The sequence below is a fragment of the Furipterus horrens genome, unplaced genomic scaffold (genome assembly GCF_987537825.1).
Source record: "Furipterus horrens unplaced genomic scaffold, mFurHor1.1.pri manual_scaffold_2, whole genome shotgun sequence".
NCBI classification, from domain to species: Eukaryota; Metazoa; Chordata; class Mammalia; order Chiroptera; family Furipteridae; genus Furipterus; species Furipterus horrens.
The window spans coordinates 143,213,326-143,240,592 of NW_028327172.1; the positions used below are offsets into that span (position 1 = coordinate 143,213,326).

General features: G+C 39.6%; 1 protein-coding gene across 2 annotated transcripts in view; it reads right to left on the bottom strand.

Moving 5' to 3' along the window:
• Positions 1-27,267, bottom strand: part of RSU1 (Ras suppressor protein 1) — a 202,520-nt gene that overhangs the window by 166,547 nt on the left and 8,706 nt on the right. For both annotated transcript variants that reach the window (XM_090268019.1, XM_090268018.1), the window contains exon 3: positions 6,460-6,510. In XM_090268019.1, the coding sequence (XP_090124145.1) occupies positions 6,460-6,510 (51 nt within the window). The remainder of the gene's footprint in view (positions 1-6,459; positions 6,511-27,267) is intronic.

The following is a 27,267-nucleotide window of genomic DNA, read 5'->3' on the forward strand; positions in this document are numbered from 1 at the left end:
TGTTATCTTTCTCCTATTCTGGGGCTTCTAAATCTGAGCTACATGCACCCCTGAAGAATTCCATAGCTAATTTTAACGGGACCCACAAGCTTGTTGATATTATAACCATTATGTGCAAATTTCTAGGGATCATGAACACAGCTTTCACCTTATTCTTTAAAAAGGTCAGTGAGTTACAAAATGATAAGAAAAGCTGCTCTAAAAGAATGTTGTATATAGGCGAGTATCGGACCTCTTAGAATATTATCTCTCACCCGACTCCACACTACACAACACACTTGAGTACACACACATTATCTAGGACAAATTGTCAACAGATGATTTAGATATAAATTTCTGCTACTAATTCAGTTCTGTTTGAAAGTTCTGTTATAAATAGTAAGAGAAATCCTTTCAACATTGGCTCCTCCAAATGACCTAGTTATGATTTGGAAAGGGACAATTTCAACCTGTGCCCAGTTATTGTCTCCACAGCCTACCAGCATTCTGAAGTTCTCATAATTGAAGTTTTCACTTAGAACTACACAGTGGAAGGATTACTACACCACACTTAGCTAGCTTCCTCTTAGCACGGAGCAGGACTCCAAGAACAGGGATTCCAGAAGAGAGCCACTGTGGCCGGTGGGACAGGCAAGAAAGAGATCAAGGGACTTCAGGCTCTGAGCTGAGGACACAATACCATTGAGAACCAGTTTCTCCAACTTCACCCACAGGCCCTGGATTGTGTTGGTTCTGCACTGTGGGATCAATAGATTCTTTCATGGGATGATCTTGCATGCTCACTTTCTAAAACCAAAATCACACCAAATTGCCAATTGCAGGCAATATTTTATGATAACCTAACCACCGGTAGCATCCAATAGCTATTGTGTAATTCATAGCTGTCAGATTCAAAAATGCTAGGTATAAATTTTTCCATACCCAATCTTTCAGATGATGACATGGTAACAAACTGATAAATGTACACTAATTAAAAAAATAAGCTATTGATCAAAGCCTCTGTATTATAAATACATTTATACTTTGTTAAAATGCAAACAGCAAGTTGTTTTGACATTGTCACAAGATAAATTCATGACACAGAGATGATTTATTTTGTATATTCCCCTCATAGTTTAATTTCATACAAGCCATGCACAAGAACTTTTGTATAAGGTATGACAAACAATCTATGAAAGAGGAAATAACTAGAGACTTCGGAACAGGAAGGTATTGAAAGACTGGTGAAGGTCATTCTTATGAATTGGGATAGTTAAGTTTTCTCATTCATCTCAACAATCTATTATGTCTGCAGGAAAGTGTTTTAATTTATTATCCTTTAAAAAAACTGTGTCATTTTCTTCATTATAATTGGATCTGCATATTTGGAGAATGCATTATTTTATGTAGATCATGATGCTTAATTCATTTATAGTAACACTTATGGTAGAAATCCCATCAATATATACCATCTGCATAAAATTTTTAAACATCATAGTAACTTGTATTTAGAACATTATCTTTGACAAAGAAGTTATTGAAATCACTAAAAAAAAATAATAATAACCATAACATTTCTTGTTCACTAAAATTTCAAATTCATACACCAGCTAAGTAATAGAAAATAATCTGTTTTTAAAAAGCACACGTTTTGCCATAAAACTTAAGTTTATTGCCTGTCTAGCCATTTCCGATACACTAAATAACAAGATATGGTCACATTAAGGCCTGAAACTGCAGGCAAACTGTTAATACCTCAAGAAAAGATTTTACATGACAGTTAAAAGTTCAAAGCATAAAGCTAAACTACTACATTCAGAGACCTACACTTATGAAAGATTTACATAAAGTTGGCTGTTCAATGTTTGCACAGAGCAAAAAGATATCCTTTGTATTTCTTGCACAAAATGGTGAGTGCTTAATCCTCAATATGCATGGGTCACAAAATGAAAAGTATTATTGTCATGTTTAAGGTTCTAGCAATATCTATATATGGGTTTTGCTGTAAGAATAAAATCATTTTTAATATTAAGAAAAGCTTTACATTAAAAAATTAATGCTCAGAAATGGTTATATCACTGATGCAGAATGTAATTCATTTTATAAGGTACAGTATTCTTTGTTACACAGAGGTATTTGGTAGAAGAATCAGTAAAAACATGCACAAAGTGCACATTTTCCTGAGTTTTATATGGTTCTTATTGAATTACAATGTGGTTATACATATATATTTTACACTTTCTTCCACAGGGAAAAAAATATCTCACATATACTTAATTCAAAATACTACAAGAGGCAATGAAATCCTTCCAATTTAAAGATATTGTAATAAAATTTTTAACTTGAGAAAGCAGCCATAATAAACACTGGAAAATGATATGCAAAAATGAATGTACAATTTTAGAAGCAAAACAGAAAAATAACATAGCTCCTTATAGAATGGTCTAGTTTAATTATGGTAAACTGCACTATGCAAATGGAAAGAGCAACATGCCCTGTTGAACAGAGCTGAAGAGCTTGCAAAAAATTTCACCTGATACAATTCTGATTTTTAATCTTTAGTTAGGCACAAGACCTGAGGGGGAAAAAAATACCTACCTCAACAGTGACCTCTAGTGAACAAGTGTTAAAATGGCTGTCTCCAAAAACAATTTTTTTTAAGACTGAAAAGAAATAGGTAAACATTTACAAAAGTTACACTTTCGAACACTATAAGAAGCAAGAATCAGATCAAAGTAGGCTAAAAAAAAAACTTAGCTAACACTGGCATATAAGGGAGGTAATCATAAAGGCAGGAGTACAGCAGGAGGACAGAGAGACAGAAGCAGACAGACTTCGGAATAACTGCTACGTCCCCTTCTTTAAAAACCCAAAGCGAGACCTTGGGTGTATCATCTCAGTCTGCTGGGACTTGGCACAGCTCATCACCTACCAATCTATTAATCCACCAGTATTAACTGAGTATCGAGTGCATGTTCACCATGCTTCGGGCACTTTTGTGGGGGTGGGAGGTAAGATACAAAATGACATCAGACAGAGCTCCTCACCTCAGAAAACATAAAATACAGTTAATTATATGAAGAAATTAGTCAATAATTTGGGACCTTAAATATGTTTATAAAACTAACTATAAGTAAAGGAGCAACAGGCCTACAGAGCCATGAGACCTAGAGTGGTAAAAGGAGGCCCACAAGGTCACGGGGTAGAAGCAGCACCCATGGCTCCTTGTGGTACCAGCCCGCCCTACCTGTGGATCCTCAGATGTACATGAGGAGTGCCATCCAAGCACATCATTCATTAAGTCTGAAAGAGCCCCAATAACTACACAGGTGATATGCCACCAAATTCCGGGACGTAAGGTAGTTTCTTTAGAGCTCTCATAGTACAGCACATTTGAAATGAGCCCATGAATTAGAAACAAAACTTTGCACATCTACTCAGGTCCCGATGCTGGGGAAGCCTGAAGAAACCATCCAGTTCCCACACTGACCACTTCTCCTCTGGTCAGCTTTTCCTCCCCATCATCAACTGCTTCCTTCTATCAACTGCTTTATATAGGTAATTACTGGGAAGACACTAAGAGCTCAGCAAGAATAGGATATGAAATAAGACTAAGACATAGTCCCACTTTCAATAAAGCCTAAGATGTATTTGGTGAGAGAAGAAACAAGAAGCAATAAAAGAACAAGGAAGTGCAATGCTGGTGTGAACAGTCTATGAACATCAGGGCAGTCAGGGAGCCTGGAGGGGAGGATCAATCAGCGCAAGACTACTGTAGAGTAGAAGGAAGGGGGGGCAAGGTAGCCCGGGAGAGAGCAGGGCTAGGCACAGGGAGAGAAGATGGAGAAATCTTCCTGCAGCAGCACGTGGGGAGGAAAGGCTGACTGCAGGATGTGGGGCCAGAACAGAGCTGGATCAGAAAGGTGGGCAAACAGCACTTTCTACCGGATGTGTGCAGTATTGCAGGGAAAGTGGTGTTTCTGAAGGGGCGGTGAATTTACTCTGAAACCATTCCCAGTGGGCCAGGAAGAATGTATGCTGGGTTCTCAGAAGGAAAAGGTTCACTTGCTACTCTATCTCCCACCTCCTTAAATAAGTCCTGGACATGCAGGTATTTAGGAAAGTGGTTGCAGGCAGGGCAATTTCCCACTGACTTCTCAGTTTCCAAAACTCATCAACACTGCCCCAATCCACCAGGTTTAAATTTCAGCAGTGTCACCATAATAATGATGAATCTCTAACAGTGATTAGCTTGACAATTCTGAAATATTTTTAATGAACTATAATTTAGAAAACTTCAGTAATTTCTGCCCACAAAATCTTGGAGAATTTAAGGATCATCAGCCCACTTTCACCTTCCTTGTGGCCTCATTTGTACTGCATTGAGTGGTCCTGTCAATGTCAAAACCACCAAGAGGGAAAGAAAGTTAACTCAACACCACAGGGTTCAAATGGTCCCACAGATACTGACTCAAGTGTGTAGAGTCAATTGGTGTTCCCAGATCAAGGCCCCAGTCTGAGCAAGCCAGTCATTCATTCCTTAAGTCCACAGTGGAAATGTCAGAGATCGGAATGCTGAGAGAAAAACACAAATACTTTTGCAAGATAAAAGCAGTGTGGAGGGGTTTATCTTTTGAGTCCCAGCGGTGTTCATGTAGTGCTGTCAGCCAGTCCCTACTAAAAAACACAGACAGTGAAAGACACTGATTACAATAAAAAGTGACAGGAGGGTGTGCTCAGCCACTTACACATAATGCATATTTATATTGCCATCACATGGACATATTTACTATAAATACTTGAAAAACCATTGCAAAGCCATTCATTTAAATGCCAGAAAAATAGTAAAAGATGCTAATTTGACCTTAGTAGAACAGACCAGGTGTCACTGACACTACTCACAATGGCATGAAACAAAATCTACCAAGACGATTAATTTGTGTTTACTGGATGAATGTCTCAAATGGGGGGAAAAAGAAAAAAAAACAGGGGGGTGATATGAAGTTTGGATCCATTCACAACAGTCAACCTCTTTACACACCAATTTAACTCCACATTTGTTTCTCTAAATTAATCCCTTATCATAAGCCTGGAGAAAAAAACCGATCCATCAATCCCTGAAATTTCTATCTTTGTGGACATGCAAAAAGAAATAAACCACAACAAGCTGAAAGAATTTTTAACAGATCAATTAATGGTACGATAGGAATAAAGCATGTTTTGCTTTCTTGTTTAAATGTAAAGTGTTTCACTTTAATGATGAGACAGATCTAACAATGCAAGTTTGGCAGTTAAGAAATATTCTTATCAACTACGTGGTATACAAGTTCAGGAATTTCTGTTCACAAAATCCTGGGGAACTTAGGGTAATGCCATCCACCCTTCAAAACAAACAACAAATCTCTGACTGGGATTAGATTCCCAGTGGACAGCAGGACCATTTGCTACAAAAACAGTAAAAACAGCAGCAGGTTACCTATTAAAAAAATGATCACATGTGACTTGTAACCCTCATTTTCAGTTTCTGTGGCCTCGCTACTCAAATGTGACAATTGTGCCACTCTGCTTTCATCTTACAAATATGGACTTTTTGCTAAAAATCTGCGTGTGTCCTGCACTCAAGGGGCCCTGCCACTCTTAATTCTCAGTAATCAAGAGCTCTCTGACATTGCTTCAAGCTGTATAGAATGCACATACACACATAGATTCATGACACAGATCCCTCAATATGACATTCTGCTCAACTTCATTGGACTGGGAAAATTCCCGAACAAATTCTTGCCACATGATTAGAAAATCATTCAAGTCTGCAGGAAATATGGCAAGCACAAAGAAGTGACAGTCAATTAGGAATGAAAAAGGAGAGTGGGTGTCTGTCATTAAAATCTTTAAAGCCTCAGCTCTAAGAATAAAATGGCCCATATCATTCACACAAGATATTCTTATAAAAGCAGGTATTAAATCTACTGCACGTTAACCATACCATGACACCACTGAAGCCCAACAGAAATTTTAAGAATTTTAAAAATGCAGATTCAATTTATATATTAGGCAACTTTGTGGGGGGTTTTCCCCTTATTAAACAGGGAAATTTTCAACAGGTAAATTTTCCCCTTTAAAGAGGAAGTGTAGACGAAAGCAAAAAACTCTTATTCTAATTTTTCTGTGACTTTTTTTCATGAAATACTAATGGATGGCCCAGTAGTTCAGGTCTCTGCAGCACTTTCATCCCTGAATGGGACCATTTCCAGAGAAACAATGTCATTTTCTTTCTTCAGTTTATACACACCCTAGGAAAGAATTTTCAAACTAGAGCAAAGTACAAAATATGGGAAGACAATATGCTCATGTATCTTAGTGTCACCAAAACAAATTTTAGGATTCCCCAAATAAACATCTGTCATTAGCATCTTTACAGAAACAAGAGTCGGCAGTATCACTACATTACCTACAAGTCAGAAAATGATAAAGTCAACTCACTTGTTAGCTTGTTGTGGCTGAGGACCAGCTGGGTAATGTGGGCCAAGGAGACTGCAGAAGGGGAAAGAAAAAAAAATCACACAGTCAGTTAATGTGCCCAATTACAACTACTCTCCTAACAAGGTAAAGTGCTAAATTATTTTCACAGTTTGAAGTGTTACCACTCACAAAAATAGACTCAAGCATTCATGTAACACTATCTGTTAAATGTTAAACCAAATTAAGAAAAGTCATGCAATTAGCAGTGCAATGAGCACAGCAAGTTAGAGCTAATGAGATTAATGTTGCAGGATCAGACATCACAAGGGCCAGTTAGCTTTGCATGGAGACCTGGTTTCCGTTGGCCCAGCCTAAGTGATCCATCTCAATAAAGCATGCTAGTCAGAGAACTGGCCAACAGTGTGGAGAGGTACAAAGCCCTCACCTGAGCTAAAAAAAAAAGCCAGCTATCAGATTAGGACAAAAAAAGCTTACATAACAGAATGGCAACACCTTACCACATCTATGTCCACTGTCATCCCAGAAATTTGTCTACACATTATCAGATGATCAGAATTTAAAAAACAATTTTCTTCTAAAAAAGTTTGGTTGACATTTTAATGCACCTACAGACTGCATACCAGTTTTCAAATATCACGAAGGTTTAATCTGAACAAGGTTAGATGTGTTTAAAAGATGGTTTTTCCAACTATAAAGAAAAAAAGGAAAAGAGATCCACCAAAATAAAAAGGCCCAACAACTCATGGACATGGACAACGGGGAGGGATATGATTGCGGGAGAGGGGGTGGGTTGGGTGGGGGAGAGAAATTAGGGGAAAAGGGGACAACTGTAATTGAAAAACCAAAATAAAAATAAAAAAAAAAAAAGGCCCAACAAAAAACGGCCCTGTTTTTTGTTTTATTTTGAGTTATAAAACTTCACTGTGTGATCAGCATGATATATACATGCATATGTACATCGCACATACATACACACACACACACACAGAGTATGTTATTGAAACTAAAAATGCAGTAGAGTTGTTTCCTTAAGGAGTAAGAAGGCAAAAATTCTTCTCAAGAAGGGTCACAGTGTTAAACCACCCCAGACTTAAAGAAAATGAGTATCACTCCTGACCACAACTATCGAGTGCTTTTCTTTTTTTAACCATCACAAAGCTATAGAAAACTTCAAAATACAGAAGACCTATCTTCCTGCCCTGAACTATTGAGTTTCAGCTGCTGGCCTGATACCCCATAAACTTTGGAACATTCTTACAAAGACATTCTCCTACATGACATGACACAGCCATCAATGTCAAAATCTAAGATGATACATCATTGCCATCTAATCCTCAGCTCTCATCTGAGTTTTGCCAAAGGTCCCAATCATCTATGGAAAAAGATCCAGTCCAGAGTCCATGCTGCAGGTAGCTGCCAAGTCTCTTCAAGCCACCTCTACCTCAAGTTTCTCTTTTCTCAACTTTAACAACTGTGACAATTGTGAGGCTTGCAGGCCACGTTATTTAGTATTATACCCTCCATGTGGATTGGTTATATATTTTTTGTTTAGATTTATGTTAAGAATCTTTAGGAATATAGAAGAAATGCTGTGTTCTCATTGTATTCTATCAGGTGGCATACAATTTCCATTTGCCCTATCACTGATGACCTTACCTTGACCACTTATGTCTGCCAGGATTGGCCACTGTCAATTTGTATTTTTCCCCTTTGTAATTAGTAGTGATGGCGGTGGGTGGCGGGGGGGTGGGGGGACTTCGTATATAAATATCCTGTTCCACATGCATTTCATGGTCCCCAGCCAGGGTAATTTTGACCCTCACGGGACATTTGGCAATGTCTTGAAACATTTTTTATTTCAACAACTACAGTCGCTAATGTAAACTTCCATATATGGCTTGTACTATATTTCTTTTGGATAGGACTGGTCTTAAGCAGTGGCATCTAGAACGTAGGAGCCAGGAATGCTGCTAAACATCCTACAACACAGCCCCCACGACAGACTCCTCCAGTCCAAAATGTCAAAAGTGTTGCTGCTGAGAATTACAATGTATTTATTCATTTAGTATGGCTCTGTGTTTTCCTATCTTAATCAATGGTTATAGTCTATCATCATTATGTATGTTGATGTTCAAACTGCCCCGAGTGGCCAGTGGGAGCCCATTTAACCCAGCTGCTGAGTCCCTTTGGCATGCACCATTACTCTTTGAGCATTTCCTTGCTTTCTGGCAAAAGGCAGTCAAGCTCATCTTGTACTTCTTCTGCCATGGCCCTGGAATCAGCCATTTCTGTAATGAGCTCTGGTTCCTTTTCTGTGGAAAATGTGCATACATAAGCCAAAATCAGGGCAGTAGATGTGCATAGTGCCATCTAGGGCTCAGTATTCTCAGCCCCTCTCAGTGGAAGTTCTAGAGTATACATGAACATACATACACATACACTCACACCGCTATGTTGACTTCATTATTTATATTTTTGAAAACCATGAGTTCACACCAGAAAATCCAATTCCAATACAGCATGACCAAATTCATTAGTTTTCTTCCTTTCCATATTTGTAATTCCCTTCTCTAAAGGCTTCCACTATCTTTAACCTATTTATTTCATCAATATCTCTATATATAACTGCATAGAATTATCCTACAGCTCTATGCTTATCTGCAGCGAAATAGAGTCTAGTACTGATTCTTGGTCAAGATCAGGATGAGTAGGTTAGCTAGAGATGTACAATGTTCTGTTTAAAGCTGAAAATGCCCAGAAGCCCCCAAGGCCAGCTTGTTTACATGCTTAGGGACATGCAAACTCATGGTTTACACCAGGCTACAGGTACATGACCAACTGGGCATAAAAGACACTGCTGGACACTTTTGACTAGGTTTTCCTGAAACTCTGATTCTTCCACATGACTTGATGGCTCATATCTAGAGATGAAATATATTCTGAGCAGCCAAGAATCCATCCTAAAGAATCACCAGTGAGACTCTTGGGCCTCTTAGGCTCACCTGTGTTTTCTTACTCCTATTAAATCATGCATGAATTGACTCTGTGGATTCTTCTGAGTTCTTTCAACTATCCAGTGTAGTAATACAGTAACCGATCTCCCCTACACCCCTTTCTCCCATGTGGACACCTTTGTACTCTACCAGACACACCCTCCTCATCTGCCTCCACCCTCCTTGCCTGCCTGGCTTTGCACCTTACAAGCCAGGCTCGCCCCCCTACACAGATGCTCTACTCTCCCCACTCAGGTTCCCACACCCCACTCTAAGCCATACCTCCCTTTTTCTGTCCCACTAACTGGCTTTAGGACTAAACAACAGCAGAAGAGGGAAAAGAAAGGAAGAGTAGAAGGAAAAGAGCATTTTTGTGGTTTTTAAGTAACAATGGTGTCTTCTCACATGACATTTAAGATTTTAGACACGGCAGAACACCTCATACATTTTTACTTATGAGTTAAGATTTTCTTGTCCAACAAATAAAGCAATTCCTTATCTCTGTGCTATATAGTTTGATTTTAAAATTCTCAAAGAGCTGCCCTCCTACCTAACAAGATGAAATGGATACATAGATGTATCAGTTGAGACTATTAGCAGCTTCATGTGAGAACAAACCACAAATAACAAAGGTTACACAAAACAAGAGTTTTTCTCTCATTTCCACAGAGGCAATCCAGGGGTTCCTGGTATCTTGTTGATCAACCACCCCCAATGCATAGATCCCACCTCATGGTCCACTATGGCTGCCTGAGCTTAGCCATCATGCCTGCAGTTCCTTTAGGAAGACAAAAAAATTTTAAAAAAATTAAAAAGCCTTCCTCCTTTAGGAAACTTCCAAGAAGCTGCACAGAGCACTTCCACTTATAAGCAATTAATCAAAATTTTGTAGTACAGTCACACCTAGCTGCAAGGAAGGCAGAGAAATGCAGTCTGTATGCCAGATGATCACGTGTCAGCTAAAATTAGGGGTTTTATCACCTGGAAAGGTGGGGCAAACTAAAACTAGCAGACAACTAGCAACCTCATACACTAGCAGACTATTCCACTGAAGTGTCACAGAAATCATTTGTGATTACAAAAGAAACCTGATAATTGTATATACTACTGCCTTAATTTTTCCTAAAATACCACAACTAATTAAAAAAAAAAATTTTGCTCTTCTCCTAGCTAACATTAACAATGAAAGATTTAATTAGGGAAAGCTGGTTCTTTCCAATCAGTTCATTGTGTCATTTCAACAAGCATTTAGCAAGAAAGAGTCTTAAAATTTGTAAGTTTCTCTTTTTTTAATAGAGAACAGAAATCCAGTTGTTGCTTCAGCTGATCACATCACTAGAATGTATTTTTTGTCTTTCTCACTATTGTTATAAGGTTACATGCTAAAGTAGGTAAGAGGAGAAAAAACCTAGAGCAGAAAAGAAAAAGTTAATTTAAAAAATCTTAAGAGGAAATATTTAGGGCAACAAAGGACTTTGGGCTGGGTCTACAAGGAGAGAAGGTTGAACAGAATCAAAACCACAGAATCAATCACAAAGCACGGCACAGGCAACAACTGAGCAGTGACAGGCATATTCATAAAAGCTGCCACTCCCTCCCACTTGGCAATGGTGAGTTCATTGTGAGTCTTATATGGAAACTGCACTGTTAAAAAAGAAGGGAGGAGCATTTTCTCAATCCATTGAGGCTTTGCTTGCCAGCAATTGTCAGTTTGGCTCAAATAAGCTCATAAAAGTTCTTAAGAAAAAAGAAGGGAAAAAAAAGTATACCAAGATAGAACAAATTATTTTAAACTATAAAAGCTGCTCTACTCAAACACGATGGGAAAACGGAAGCAGGCTGTACCCACTGACCTGCCTCGCTAACCTGAATCACACACTGGGAGACTTTCCACTCTGTGAATAACATACTCTAATGGCCCTGCTAGCCATAAACTGTCAGGAATGAGCACTGTCAGAACAGTGAGAACTGTTATTAAAATTCCTAGAGCAATATTAAACTATTTTTTGCCCAGCCATTTTCAAAGTAGAGTATATTTCAAAAGTCAACTAAATAGCTAAGAAGTATGCTGACATACACAGTAAAGTGTTACAGTGTCTGGGCTATCATTCTGTCTCTAGCCTTTAGAAATGGGATTTGGATGAACATTGTATCAGGCCAAAATAAATGGTTGGAAACAAAATCATTGGGACGGAGGTGTCTGTTAGAAAAGGGGTGGTGGGGTGAGGTTGCTGGGACTGTATATAAGATTTATGATCATTTGCTATCTAGCAAAAAAGGAAATCAGCAGGAAAATGCTCAAATAGGGCCTGGTTTGTTAAAAAATTTCACAAGAAAGATAATCAAGGGTTCATTGACCGGGTGTTCGCTGAACACACTGAGTGTCAAGTCTCTACCCTGGAGATGCTCATAGAGGTAATGTAGACCATACGTCCTGGTTAGTCTGGGACAGTCTTGGATTACGCCTGCTGCTCCTTTCAAAGCTACCCTGGTTTGGATAACAAATTACAGTCACTCAATTTAGGAAACATAGAACATGCACCAAAATCCAAAAATGCGAGATATAAAAGGATCGTTGACAAAGGAGAAATATATCGGCAAGGATAATGGCAGTTTGGAAGGAAATGTTACTTATTGTGGAATGAATGACACATCCAAAAATGCTACAGGGCAGAGGTACACCAGGCACTTAAGCTAGACTTGGAACATATATCTGAGAGAAGAGATGGAAAACAGGGAGGGCACAGGATTGGAGAGGGCAGCCAATATTTTAATGAAATAAAATCAGAAAAATCAAAGGATTAACCAGACACTTCAAGGAAAAGAATCATGTTTTCTGGATAACACATGGAAGTAGGTATTATTATTTAAAATAGGTTCAGTTTTTTTCCCTTCCTCTTCAGCATAAAGTAAGGCAGCATCAGAAGAGAAAAATAAGCATGATAAAATCCACAGCCCCCTAAGATGAAATTATAGACTTGCTTTCAAAATAACCCAACATATCACGAAGATGTGGCACACTGGAAATTGTCTCTACAGTTTCATTTTGGCAAATTAGAAAGCAAATTATTCCTCTGGTAGCACTTTAGAGAGGATAGAAAGTTCTGGCTTTACAGCATGACATTTACATCCAGAGGAAAAAAACACAGCTAGGAAGACACTAGGGGAATGAGACTTGAAAACACACAAAGCGATATGAGAATTGAAAGTTTCTGCAATCTTGTCACAGATCGGAATTGGTCACTTTCGGGTTACAAGCGAAAGGTTCTCTAACGTTAGTCACAAAAAGTGGACTGCAGCCACCAGCTCACTTCACAGACTGCATTCTACATCGAAGCAATTGCAAAAACACTATCACTGGAAGGCAAATGGTTTACCCCTTCCTGATAACTCTTGCAATACCAAATATTGCTATGTTCGAAGAACCACCATACCCCCGTGGGATATTCAAAGAGAGCCACCTGGTCTGACAACTCCAGGGGCCACCATTCAAATTCTGTGCTATAACACAAATTACGCTGCAAATCGTCATACGTTCATTTGTTTCCTCCCAAAGTTGTAGACGGAAAGGAATTAATTTGAACTTAAAATGAAGGATAGTCCGAATGGCTTTTCCATTTTGGCTCCCCAGTAGGTTAGACACAGCAACAACCCTAAATAACCCTGATTCAGAGACTCCACGGGGATGTGGGAACCGGCCAGATGTCAGCATCAGCAAGCGACGTTAACCAATTTGGGTTCTGCGTCTCCACAATGCATGATTAAAATGCCTGCCCATGTCACATGGCTGAAGTTATTTCACCCTTGGTAGTAGAATACAGATTCATATCTTCTTAAATATGCAGCTCCTGACAATATATTAAAGTGTAGACAGACAATAAAATGTTTGGTACCAAGATATAATACAAATATCATATTCATCAACATGCTCAGAATCAGAAAAAACATTTCTTTCAAATGCTGTTCATAATTTAAAACTTCAAAGAAAATCACCCTGGTATAAAAGCCTTCCTTTACTACACAACTAATTATTCTGAAGAGTTGGGAACTCTTCAGTAGCAAGTTTTCAAAACTGATTACTTGACTGAATTCTATTTACAGATAAAAGGTCTATCAACCATAATTAATTGCTCTTTCACTCAACAGAAAGCAATTTATCATATGTGACCATAGGGGAGGGGCGGTGGTACTTTTTTCTATATGTAAATAAGAATAGAGAATTCACATGTGAGAACCTCCCATGAGCTGGGCTTTGCATCATTTGGGACATTAAGTTAAAAGACAACAGACCGAAGGTACTGTGTTATTAACAATGTGAAGCCCATGTCTTTATATAGTTTCTCCTTCAGGACAAAAGACAAAGACAAATTGCATTTCTGAAGCTGCCTGGGAGAATTAAAGCAAAAAACATAGTAAGCTACCTGAGATTCGCAGTCTTTAAATGCTCATGAGTTTTAAGTAGGGCAGAATGTATCAAATACTCCATAAATTATGACCATTTTGCAAGGCTATACTTGCCTGGTGTGAGAGGGATAGAATATGAGCGAAGCAGTTACTACCCTCAAGAAGCTTACACTATAATACAGTTGCCCCCTTACCCCTCACCCGTTTCAGTTACAATCAAATGCAGTCTGAAATAGTACATGGAACATTCCAGAAATAAACAGTTTGTAAGTTTTAAACTGCCCACCATTCTGAATTGCACAATCTTGAGAGTCCTGCTCTGTCCCGCCCCGGGACATGAATCATCCCTTTGTCCAGCATCTCCATGCTGTAGACACTCCTGTCTTACTCACTTACTAGCTGTCTCTGTTATCTGACAACTGTCGCAGTGTTGCAGTGCTGTGTTCAGGTAACCCTATTTGCTTAACTCCAATTCGGATATGCCAGAAAGAAGCTCTAAAGTGCTTCCTTTAACTGAAAAAGTGAACACAGTAAAATATTTTTGAGAGATCATTTTCACATAACTTTTATTTCACTTATTATGATTGCTCTGTTATCAGCTATTGTTAATTTCTTACTGTGCCAAATTCTCTTTATCACAGGCATGTATGTATAGGAAAAAAACATAGTATATACAGGGTTCAGTGCTACCCGTGTTTCAGGCATCCACTGGGTCTTGGAACGCATCCTCTGCAGGTAACAGGGGACTACTGCATATGACAGGCAAAGAATTAATATTCTTAATACATAATGATTTTTCCCATTGGTAAAATGGAAAAAAAAAATACGCTGCTCCTCAAATAAAAGATGATGTCAGTAGTATCTGGTAGATTAGGTACCCAAAAAACGATGGTTATATCAATAATTAGAAAATTCAGCATTTGGTCAGCTGACACACAAGCTGTTGTGAAGATCTTGTGGGAGCTCTGTGGGGCAGGGGTTTGGGGGTAAAGAGTCTAATGTCTTTGGGGCGAGATGCGCAGGTGAGGGTTTGTGGGTGCCATCTAGGCTACATCCATTTGCTGGATCAGGGGAAGCAGCTGCAGCAGGATCATGGGGAGAGATATCCTGCCAGGAGGAAATTTAACGAGCATCTGTAGCTGGTCAGAAAGAACACATCCCAGCTGTGAGCTGGGTGCATCTGAGTATCAGTTCAGGAGACTAGTTATCTGAGACTGGAGAAGGCAGCACCTGGGGGTCAGGTTAAGGAATGACATGGGGAGAGAAGCTCAAAGCCAAGGGTAAAAACAACAATGAAACCAAATCGTGGGTGGGTGGTGAGGACGGGTGGCATAGAGGTTCTCAAGTACTGTATTTAGTGGCTGCTGAAGGACTTCTAGCTCTTAGAGCTCCAAGAATCACCTCTTGTGCAGGCAGCTGGTCTACCATTCCTTTCTTCCTGCTTCTGAAGGGGACGTGCCTTTACGGGGAAATGCAGGCTCTTGGTTGAGGTAAGAGGTGAGGAGGGAGGCGGAGGTGGAGGTTGCTCAAGGAGAGGAATGAGGAATCAGAGAGAAATGCCTAACATCAGACCCCAGGAAGAAAAAAGTGCCCATGCCCACCTGGCTGCCTCAGTCATCTCCAGAGATACACGGAAGCTGAGAATGCACTGACCTGTCTGAAAAGGAAAGCGTGCTCATTTGATACTGCCCAGGTCCTCATTTGGGGAGAAAAATGAAGTTACAGACTATGACTCCTTGATATCTTTCGGACAGCTTAAAATGCCATACAGTTGGGCCATTTGTGGCTATTTGTTTGCTGTACTTGTTTGGCCAGCAAAAACAGAGTCAGCATGAATCAGTTTCTTGTTTGAAAACAGCTTTTAGAGATGTCTCTGCTCTCTAGCTCTGAAACCATGGGCAAGTTACTCAATCTCTATGCCTCATTTTTCTCATTTAAAATTGCAAGAGATACGGTTCAGAATAGTACTATCGTATAGGGTTATCATGAAGAATAGATGAGGTCACAAAGCTTTGACAACTGTGCCAGCCATGTTTTAAGAATTTGGTAAACATTACCTAGTTATGTTATTAATCTTAATTTATTTTAATGTTTTTGATTCTAATGAGTGGCTATGAAGTACCCAGCAAAGCACATGGATGTACCAGGCTTCACAGAATCAAGAACTGAATTCAGACTTCCATCTTCAAAATGAGGAATTTGTGCTCTAGAGAAATCCAGAAATTTTTATAAGGGTCATGGGATTACAATCTGGGTCTCAGGCTTTGCTTTGAGTCACTTTGTAACTGTCATATTTCATTCAAAATAGAAAGAAATTTTCCCATTCAGGTTTATACTCTTTTTGTTATGACAGGAATTTCCTCCACCTTGAAAAGAACTATCCACCCAGGTGTGAATATTATTTTCCAATTTTATTTCCAATATAATATTTCCAATTTTGTAAAGAAGCTGAAGATCTAGATTCTGGAAACCTTGGCTGAAGGCTCTGTTCTCTCTCTGGTATCTGTGGATCCTGAAAAAAGTCACTTTACCACTCTGGGTCAGAGTTCCCTTACCTGTAAATGAGGAGTTTAACTTCTTGATTTCTAGGGTTCTACAACTGAGTTCTAAAAAACACACCTATTTTATGTTATAACAAAAAATACCTATTTTATACTATACAAATAAAAGTTTATGCAAGAAATATTAGTCAATACAGACAACTCAAAGAGGCAGGTGAGGGAGGAGGAAAGGAAGGTAGGTAGATATAGAATAAAACTGACTCTGGGCCTTAAAGATTTTACTGACCCTGAAAAAACTTGCAAACATTTCCTTTTAATGGGAGTTTCTGATCAGCTTACCTCCTTTACAGCACTTACGTTCTATAACGTGTCATGGTGTCGCACCGCCTCCCTTACTGCAGTAGTCTCCCTTTTCCACAGAGAGGGCGTTCCAAGACCTCCAGTGGATGCCTGAAACCATGAGTAGTCCTGAACCCTATACATACTATGTTTTTCCCTGTACATACATACCTATGATTAAGCTTACTTTATAAATTAGGCACAAAAGAGATGAATAACAGTAGTAACTATAATAATATACTGTAATAAAAGGTACATGAATATGTATATGTGTGTCTCTGTCTCTCTCTCTCTTTCAAAATATCTTATCAACTGTAACCTTTTCACTTACAGGAAGCACTTTAAGCTTGTCTCTGGTACCTGTGTATCTAAATTGTCAGCATCACTACTCTTGTGTTTTGGGGTATTAAGTAAATTAACGAATACTAAACACAAGCAGTGTTTAGTGATGCTGCAGCAATAGACATGGTAGCAACAGCTACTCAGTGACTAACGGACAGGGGGCACCTACAGCATGGAGACAAGGGACAAAGAGATGATACAGATCCAGGGTAGGATGGAGGGAGATGGCAGGAGACTTGATCACAAGACTCAGAACAGCACACAATTTAAAGCTTATGAATTTTTATTTCTGGAATCTTTCATTTAATATTTTTGAACCAAGGATGACTTCAGGTAACTGAAACCATGGCAAGTGCAACCACAGATAAAGTGGGACTACTGTGAGTTTCAAGTATTTCCCTCATTTTGGTGATTCTTCTCTTCTATTTTAAAAAATCTTTAAGACCATATTCTATGACCCAACAATTCCCCTCCTAGGTCTACAACCAACAGTAATGAATATATGTGTTCACTAAAAATACATGTATTCCTATGTTCATAGCAGCACTATCCATAATAACCCTAACCCAGAAATGACCCACATGTCCATCAACAGCAGATGAATGAAAAAACTGATGGGAGTCGCTCACTGGATCTACAACCAACCTCACAACGTAAGTGAATCTCATGAACACGATGCTGAACAACAGAATCAGACACTCAAGAGTACACACTGTATAATCCTTTGTTTTAATGATGCATAAAAACAGGCAAAACTAATCTATGCTTTCAGAATCAGGACAGTCACGGAAGGGACAGTGACTAGGAGGTGCAGGAGCCTTGGGTGCTGATGACTTCCATTTCTTAGTCTGAAAACACATCAAGCTGTACTGTTATATATGCACTAATCTACATGAATAGTTCAATAAAGTTTTTGGAAGTAGATCCCTTTTTTTAAGATAGGTAAGTGTTTTTGAAAAGAGGGTTCCAGTGTCCTCAGCCAGTCGGCAGGAGCATGGGTGGGTCCACTTCTGTAGACATCCATGAACACATTCCTAAATCCATACAGAATCATTAGCTCATACAGGCAGGTGCCACGTCTTCTAGAATGGGCCTGGTTTGCTGGTAGGCGCTCAGTGTACACTTGCTGAATTAGCTGTTTTATCTCTATATGTGCATGAGTCTGCCAAAAACATTAGTGACATAAATAAGGCAGGGTAGTATGAGCTAAGAACACAGCTTCTCAAGTCTGACTGCCTGGGTCCCAAACCTGGCCCTACTACCTATTAGCTGTGTGACTTGCAGCAAGTTACGTAAGTTCTAGAAATCTGTTTCCTCAGATATAACATGGAAGATGAGGAGGAGGAGGAGGAGGATAACAATCATAATGAAACTGTGAGATGTAAAAAAAGCAATCCAAAGGAGAGCTTAGTAAAATGTCTGGCAAATGGCAAGCACGTGTGTTTGTGCATGTGTATGATTAATACACTCCAGGTATATATGGCATTTTAACTATATTATCTACTTTTTGTCCTTCTAATAAAGAATGCACAACTTGTAGAATACAAATATATAACAGGTTAAATATGTATCTTTCACACAATCTGAAGACTTAAATATTTACAGGTCTAAAACAAAAAATTGCATAAAAACATTTGCAAAATGTAATATTTTGTATACTGAGGTTGCAAACCATGTTACCAATCTCTGGTCTGCACTGTGCCTTAAAAAAGCCAAGAGGCTAAGACCCGTTCCAGTTAACTATGTGGTCTATGTCTTTCATTTGGCCCAGTTTACCCTTAAAACTGTGACCTATTTTGAGTTCAGAGCAATAATTAACAGATTTGCAAAAAATTATATTAAATGAAAAGGCTCTTAATGAAGTACAGGTAAATTAAAATTAACAGTACCATTTCACGTAATTCAGGTTCATTCTGTTATGATATATGACCCAATATTCTCAAATATAATCATCTCCAGCACTACACTTCATAAAGTGTTTTAAGCTAATGTTCTGAGTTTGAAAATAGAATAAATTAATTAATATGCAGTGTAAAGACATCTTGTATCTGATTGTTAAATTCAGTTAAGATTAACAATATTTTAGAAAGTCATAAGGAAAAGGGGAGGGTTCAGAGTTAATATTGACCAGCTAGAGAATAAGTTGCTTCCAGTGTTTTCCTCCACAGTTAAAGCCCTCCAATGTAATAAACCTACATTTCCAGGCTGCAGGTTGTCCAAATGATGCATGTTATTTGCCCTGTGTTTTCAAGAATTCTGAAAGTAAATGCCCTGAGGTAAGGACTGCTGGCCCTGGCAACCGCAGAAATCCCACTCCTTAAGATCTGAGCCAGGCCCCTGATACACTCCAGGGTGGGACTCAACAAAGCACAGTTATGATAGAACAAAGGTGTCAGATACACTAAACTGTGACCCTCTGATTCCGCCATTAACTGTGTGATGCTGGGACTGACATATTCTAGATAACCTTTTGCTTGCTCACCCATAAAATGCTGCACCAAAGGCTGATGTGTTAAGTGTGAGGAGCACTTACCCCAGTGTAAGCACGCAAGCATGAACCATTCGAAACCTCTAATTTAGATGCGATGGGCTGAACTGTAGCTCCTTAAGATTCCTGTGTTGAAGCCCTAATCCCTACTATCTCAGAATCTCATCATATTTAGAGACAGGACCTTTAAACAAGTGATCAAGTTAAAATGAGGCCATTAAGATGAGCCATAATCAAGGAAAGGGACACACAGAGAGGCACCAGGGACATATGTGCATAGAGGGAAGACCATGTGATGACACAGCAAGAAGGTGCCATCTACAAGCCAAGGAGAGAGGCCGCAGGAGAAACCCACCTTGCCTGCACCTTGATCTTGGACTTCAAGACTTTCAAATTGTGAGAAACAAATGTCTGTTGTTTAAACTCCCAAGTATGTGCTATTGTACATGGCAGTCTAGCAAACTAATAAAATAAATAGTATACTATCATTTGTCTTTTTTGGCTTTACCAACATCTCAAATCCAAAATACTCTTTCATACTGCTAAATCACACATTGATGAAATATGCTGAAGGGAAAACGGCAAATTCCATTCACCCCACCTTTCACTGGGAATCTCACTAAGTGATCAGACCCTCTCTATTCAGAGGACCCTGGGCCTGCAGCAAAGGCCTCAGGCCCACGCTGGCAGGAGTGAATGATGGGCTTGAGGAAATCACTGAGGCTCAATACTGACCCCTGCTGGTCAGGCACTTGATCTAGATAGACTGTTCCTGGACCACCCTTCCCTCCCTCCTTCCCTCCCTCCCACCCTCCCTCCCTCCCTCCCTCCCTCCCTTCCTTCCTTCCTTCCTTCCTTCCTTCCTTCCTTCCTTCCTTCCTTCCTTCCTTCCCTCCTTCCTTTCTTCCTTCCTTCCTTTCTCTCTCTCTCTTTCTCTTCTTCTTTCCTTATTTATTCATTCACTTATTTAACTGGAATGACATGGGTTAATAAGATCATATAGGTTTCAAGCATATATTTCTATGATACTAGCTCTGTATGTTGCACTGGGTGTCCACCACCTAAGGTCAAACCATCTTCCAATACCATATATTAGGCACCCCCATCCCCCACCTCCTACTCCCTTCCCTCTTGCAATCACCACACTGCTGTCCATGAGTTTCAGTTTTAGATCCCACATATGAGTGAAATCATATGGCTCTTAGCTTTTCTGACTGGCTTATTTCACTTAGCATATTTTCAAGGTCCATCCATGTTGTCACAAATGATATTAGACCAGAGCTACAATAATCAAAACAGCATGGTATTGGCAGAAAAACAGACACACAGATCAATGGAACAGAACTGAGAGCCCAGATATAAAACCACATGTATGTGGGCAGGAAATTTTCACCAAAGAAGCCAGAAATACACAATGGAGAAAAGAAAGCCTCTTCTCTGATGATTAGTGACATTGAACATCTTTTTATATGTCTATCAGCCATCTGTATGTCCTCTTTGGAGAAATGTCTATTCTGGTCCTTTGCCCATTTTTAACTGGATTATTTGGGAGGGGTTGAGTTTCATATGTTCATTATAAATTTGGATGCTAGCCCCTTATCAGAGTTATCAGCAAATATTCTCCCAATCAGTGGGTTGTCTTTTATTTTGTTGATTGTTTCTTTTGCTGTGCGAAAACTTTTTATTTTGATGTAGTCTATTTATTTTTATTTTGTTTCCCTTGCCTGAAGAGATATAGCAAAAAAAGAAATTGCTATGAACAATATCTGAGATTTTACTGCCTATGTTTCCTTCTAAGATTTTTATAGTTCTGGGTCTAACATTTAAGTCTTTTGACATTTTGAATTTATTCTTGTGTGTGATGTAAGAAAGTGGTCTAGTTTCATTTTTCTGCACGTCTCTATTCAATTTTCCCAACACCTCACACCTGTCAGAATGGCCATCATCAATAAATCAACAAACAACAAGTTCTGGAAGGATGCAGAGAAAGGGGAACCCTTTTGCACTGCTGGTGGGAACACAGATTGGTACAGTCACTGTGGAAAACAGTATGGAGATACCTCAAAAAAAATTTAAAAATGAAGTACCTTACAACCCAGCAATTCCACTTCTCAGAATTTATCTGAAGAAATCCGAAAACACTAATTTGAAAAAATATAAGCACCCCTATGTTCATTGCAGTGTTATTTATAATTGCTAAGATATGGAAGCAGCCCAAGTGTCCATTAACAAATGGATAAAACAACTATGAGATATTTATACAATGGAATAGTACTCAGCCATAAAAAAGAAGAAAATTTTACCATTTGTGACAGTGTAGATGGACCTGAAGGACATTATGCTAAGTGAAATGTGCCAGTCAGAGAAAGACAAATACTATATGATTTTGCTCATATGTGAAATCTAATGAACGAATTGAACTAACAAGCAAAATAGAGACAGACTCATAGATAGAGCACTGATGACAACTCTGTGGTGAGGTTAGAGGGTAGAGGTATTGCGCAAAAAGGAAAAAGGACTTATGGACATGACAGCAGTGTGGTGACTGTGTGTGGGAAGGGTGTAAAAGGATTTGAAGGGGATAAGCAATAATGGAAAAAATACAATAAAAATATTTTAACTAAAAATAAAGAGAAAAGCCTCTTCAATAAGTGGTGCTCGGAAAATTGGAAAGCCATATTTTTATACCCTTAAAAATTAATTCAACCTACACATACTTGCTATTCAATGAAGGAACAGATGTTTATATGATGTAAAAAAATCAATTCTACTTTTTGCTTTGTAATAGTAGATCACATGTATCCAGATCAAATTTCTTTAAATCAAGTTCATGTAGATTTATGAAAAAAGTAGCCAGGATCTGGCTTTCAATTATTATCCATATCAACCCTAGAACTGAATATCACAATTAAAAGGTGGCTATAATGGCAAAAGAATGGCTGTTATGGTTTCTTATGGTAAAAATCTAACTACTTCTGATCCATTAAATAGCTTACAATTTTCTTAATATAGAAAATATTATTTATCACTGGATAATTTAAAGATTCAACAGGGAGAAAACTCCCAAAGACTAAGCTTAGACAGTGCCCATCACAAATAAGTAAATAAATAAATAAATTCAATAGCTATTGGATGACATATGCTATCTTAATTATTAGTTAAAAAATTGCCAACAGTTTTTATGCCTGATGTCTGTTTATCATTCTCAAGAGACACAAGCACACTACAACTAAAATCCTGTGAAACACGCTGCTGTTCCCTGAGCCACTTCCCACGCTGTCCATGGCTCTGAACAATGGCCATGTAAGGCCACTGTTTTTCTCCCAACCCCATCACATTGGCATACCCACCTAATTTCTCCAGGGGAAAGCTCCGTCAGGTGAGTAATGAGCACTAGGTACCCAGAAAGGATGGAATAGTGAGACAAGCAGGCGAAGACCACTGGAGAAGTACCTTGACCAAGAATGCCAAAAACTGCATACTTTATACAGTCGTAGATGAAAGTTGAAAATATTAACAATAGTGAATATTAAGACTAATATGTGCCATGAGATAGACTTCATGTTTGTGTTTCCCCCTAAAATTCATATACTGAAACCTAATCCCCATTTTGTGATGGTGTTAGGAGGTGGGACCTTTGGGAGATGATGAGGTCTTTAAGGGTAGAGCCTTCATGAATATAATAAAAGACTCCAAAGAGATCCCTTGTCCCTTTTACCATGTGAGAACACAGTGAGGAGACGGTGATCTATGAAATAGGAAGTAGATCCACACGAGGTACCGAATCTGTCCATTCCTTGATCTTACACTTCCAGGCTCCAGAACCATGAACCTCCCAGCCTATGGTATTCTGTCACAGCAGCCTGAATAAATGGACTGAGACATGCTAGATGGATACTAGGCACTTTATAGTGCCTTTATAGACGATGACCCACAGCAATGCTATGAGGTAGCTACTCTTACCATTTCTGTTTCACCGATGAGCAATCTGAAGCACAGAGAAGTTAAATGACTTGCCCAAGGTCAGGCCGCTATTAAAAAAAAAAAAAAGAGGCCATGGCTGGCTAGTACTGAAATGTCAAATGACTGAAAAACCATAAAAGGTCATTCATTATTAGATCAGTTACACCAAAGGGATCACAATTTTTCTTTATTTTTATTTCCTACTTGGATGAAACATTTTCAGATTTTACTCTGCCCTAAAATCAAAAATTGAAGACTGAACAGTTCTGTCATGTCTCCGATGGTTGTAAACTGTTCTCTCTCTGGAAAGCTAGAGAGAAGCCCGTGGGAGGGAGACAGGGGCTACATTCCCTCGCCTGTGCTATGCTTTCCCTAGCTCACCTGAATTTGTAACTAAAGCAACAGCATTCTTCAATCAACTTTCCCCAAGCACAATGCCAAGTACAGAGATAACAGAAGCAAGCACACCAGCCCAAGAGCCACTTAAACCAGGGTGGATGAGATGGTGGGGGAGCTCATCAGAGGAGGTGACACAAGAATGAAGTCATGTGGAGGGATAAGGCACTCTCTATAAGCATTAAGTGACAAGGGAGGGAACAGTTACAAGGGGAAAGAGAAAAGGGGTTCCCAGGCCAAGAAAGTGCAGGTTTCAAAACACAAAGGTGGTTCATTAGATTCCACATATTAGTGAAATCATATGGTATTTGTCTTTCTCTGACGGGTTTATTTCACTCAGTATAATGTTCTCCAGGTCCATCCATGCTATTGCAAAGGGTACAATTTTCTTCTTTTTTATACTCAGCAGTATTGCATTATGTTAATGCCCCATAATGAACAAACTGAAATAAGCAAAATAGAGACAGATTCATAGATAGAGAGCAGGATGACAGCTAGTAGGGGGAAGGTTAGAAGGTAGAGCGGTTGAGTAAGAAGAAAAAAGGACTCATGCACATGAACAACAGTGTAGTGATTGCAGGGTGGGAGGGCATAAGGGGGTTAAATGGTAATGCAAAAAATATAACACAATAAAAAATTAGGAAAAAAACACAAAGGTGGGCATATACAGACAACTTGGAGAAACAAAAGTACCGCAATAGAGCAAGGCATAATCTTTTTCCTGCTAGAGCAGTGGTTCTCAACCTATGGGTCGTGACACCTTTGGGGGTCAAATGACCCTTTCACAGGGGTCGCCTAAGACCATCAGAAAACACATATATAATTACATACTGTTTTTGTGATTAATCACTATGCTTTAGTTATGGTTGGGGGTCACCAAAACAAGTGGAACTGTATTAAAGGGTTGCAGCATTAGGAAGGTTGAGAACCACTGTGCTAGAGGGTCTTTGCCTTCAATTTGTAAAAACATGCAACATCTGTGAAGTGCAATAAAACGAGGTTTGTCCTTAACTGTTCATTCCTAACAGGGGGGACTAGTTCCAGGTTTAATGTGGCTTTGGAAACAGCCCTTCCAGATAACAACCTATGAGTACTGTTGTGGATTATTTTGTAGGGTCCTTTAGAAAGATTACTCCCTCTGAAGCAGGTTATTTTTCTTTAAGATTTGATCTGAAAGATATTTTAATCTAACCTGAAAAAAAAAAAACTGATAAAGGCCTGAACACCTAGAAGGCAATAAACTTTAAGAGATAAAAGCATCACAAAAGACTTAAATAAAAGAAACAAGAAAAGTCTTCTAGGCTACTGATGGGATTCTTGGCTCCTGGAAGCTGATTACAGACCCTTCAAAAGTAACTATCATCCAGGTGAAGACAGCTGCTGTGTGGAAGAGAATTTCTGCAGTAAAATTTCTTTAATAAAAAGAACAAAATCAGTGTCATTGCTCTTGGAAGCTTTAAGAAGAACATGTGTGCAGAATACACATCATGTATGTTAGAGATAAAGAAGCAAGCCAGTGACTCTCAAACCAGTAGGAGATAATTAACAGATGAATCATGGAAAAGGGGCGAGTAAATGACATTCTGCAGCTCCTCACATATATCTCTGGGATCAAAAGAAGGAAGATTGTCATCACCAAACACAGATAAATGGGAAGATGTAGCTAGATAACTTTGCAAATAAGTTGGAGATAGACCTGTAACTCGTCGGCGGCGGCAGCCGTCCATCTCGAGAGACGATGGTGTAGCTTCTCAAGAGTCTATCTGCACCGCCGAGAATGGTTGTGCAGTCCGACTCGGGAGTGACACGGTATCTGTCTCCTCCCGTGTTGAATCGACGTCTTGCGATGACGCTGGAGTGTCCTCTCCAGTGAAGCTGAAGCTACAGAGCCTGGGCGGGGTGATATGGAGGGTCTGCTGTTGCCCATGCAGCAGACCCCCCCTCTCTTCGCAGCTGAAGGGTCCAAGGGAAAGACGAAGTCAATACAGCTTGGCTTCAGGTGCGCCGCAGGAGTTGCTGGTGTTGACTACAATGTCAAACCGCCTTAGGGACTCCGGCTCCGGATTTTCTGTCGGGGTTTACTCCCTTAGCCTTTCCCCTGAAGAGGTATGCCGCAAGGCAGCGGAGGTTTTTTGGAGTCAGAGTTTTCCTTCTCTGATGTGCCCTGACTGGAAGATCGAACCAGCGACACTTAGCTCGCAGGCCGACACTCAATCCACTGAGCCAAACCAGCCAGGGACTAGACCTGTAACTAGATTACCCTTAATCACATCCCGAGTTAAGTAGTTAATCGAGTTAGACTGTGAACCCGGATTAACCAGTAATGGAGAAACAGGGGAGAAGAAGTGGGGAGGGGGAGCTAATTGCATTACTATAAAACCAGTTTTGTCAATTTTGCACGCACATTTTCCTGGTTGAGGGTGCACCCGACTCTGCAGACTCGTGAATAAACACCTCGCTTTGCTGCTCAAGTCCTGTGTCCTGTTTTTTTTTTTCTTTTTATTGTTAGCATCTCTCACAATTTGGGGGCTCGTCTGGGATCCTCCACCTGTGTGCAGGAAGGGGCTCTGAGCTGAGGCAGGGAGACACATCCTATCCGATTTTGGGTAGCCCGCTCAACCCACCTCACAGTGTCCAGAAATGGACCCGAGACTTCTTGTTGGGACAGTAGTAGAACTGACACAGGGGGGAAACAAAGGCAAACATTGCAGTAACCAGGCAACCTCGTGCACGAGCCAAGTAAGAAAATTACTGCCTCGGAGATCGAATGTGTGTGTGTGGCTGAGGGCTGTGAGCAAGAAACTTCCAAAACGGGGGGTTGAGCTCACAGGTTTGTGTTCAAGAAATCTCCATTATTGGGGGTTGACCACACAAGGCATGGACAAGAAACCTCCAATAAGGCAAGGTGAGTTCACGGGCCGTAGGCAAGAAACCTCCAATATGGGGGGTTGAGCTCACGGTATTTCCATATACAAGAAATCTCCAGTAAGGGGGTTGAGGACACAACCAGATTCAGCCATAGCCACAGGAATCGACTGAGGATGGGAAATAAAAATTCTAAGCCTAGGGAAACTAAAGATGTAGGGAAAATGTTAGAGCATTGGGGAGAAGATCCCAGGGCCCAGAATAAGAAAAAACAGAAAATGGTAAAATATTACTATCTCCTTTGGCCAAAGGAACCCAATAAGGGGCAATCTGCTTTCTGGCACCAGTTTGGGTCTGATGAAACTTGGGTTTGTCAAGCCCCGATCTTATATGTGAATGATCAGGCATCAGCTTTTAAGGAAGAGAAGGAATATGCTCTCTGCTGGTTACAACCTACCACTAGGTCTACAGGTCTCTGCTCTGTAGAAGAAAAAGAAGATAAAGCCTGGGACCCTCT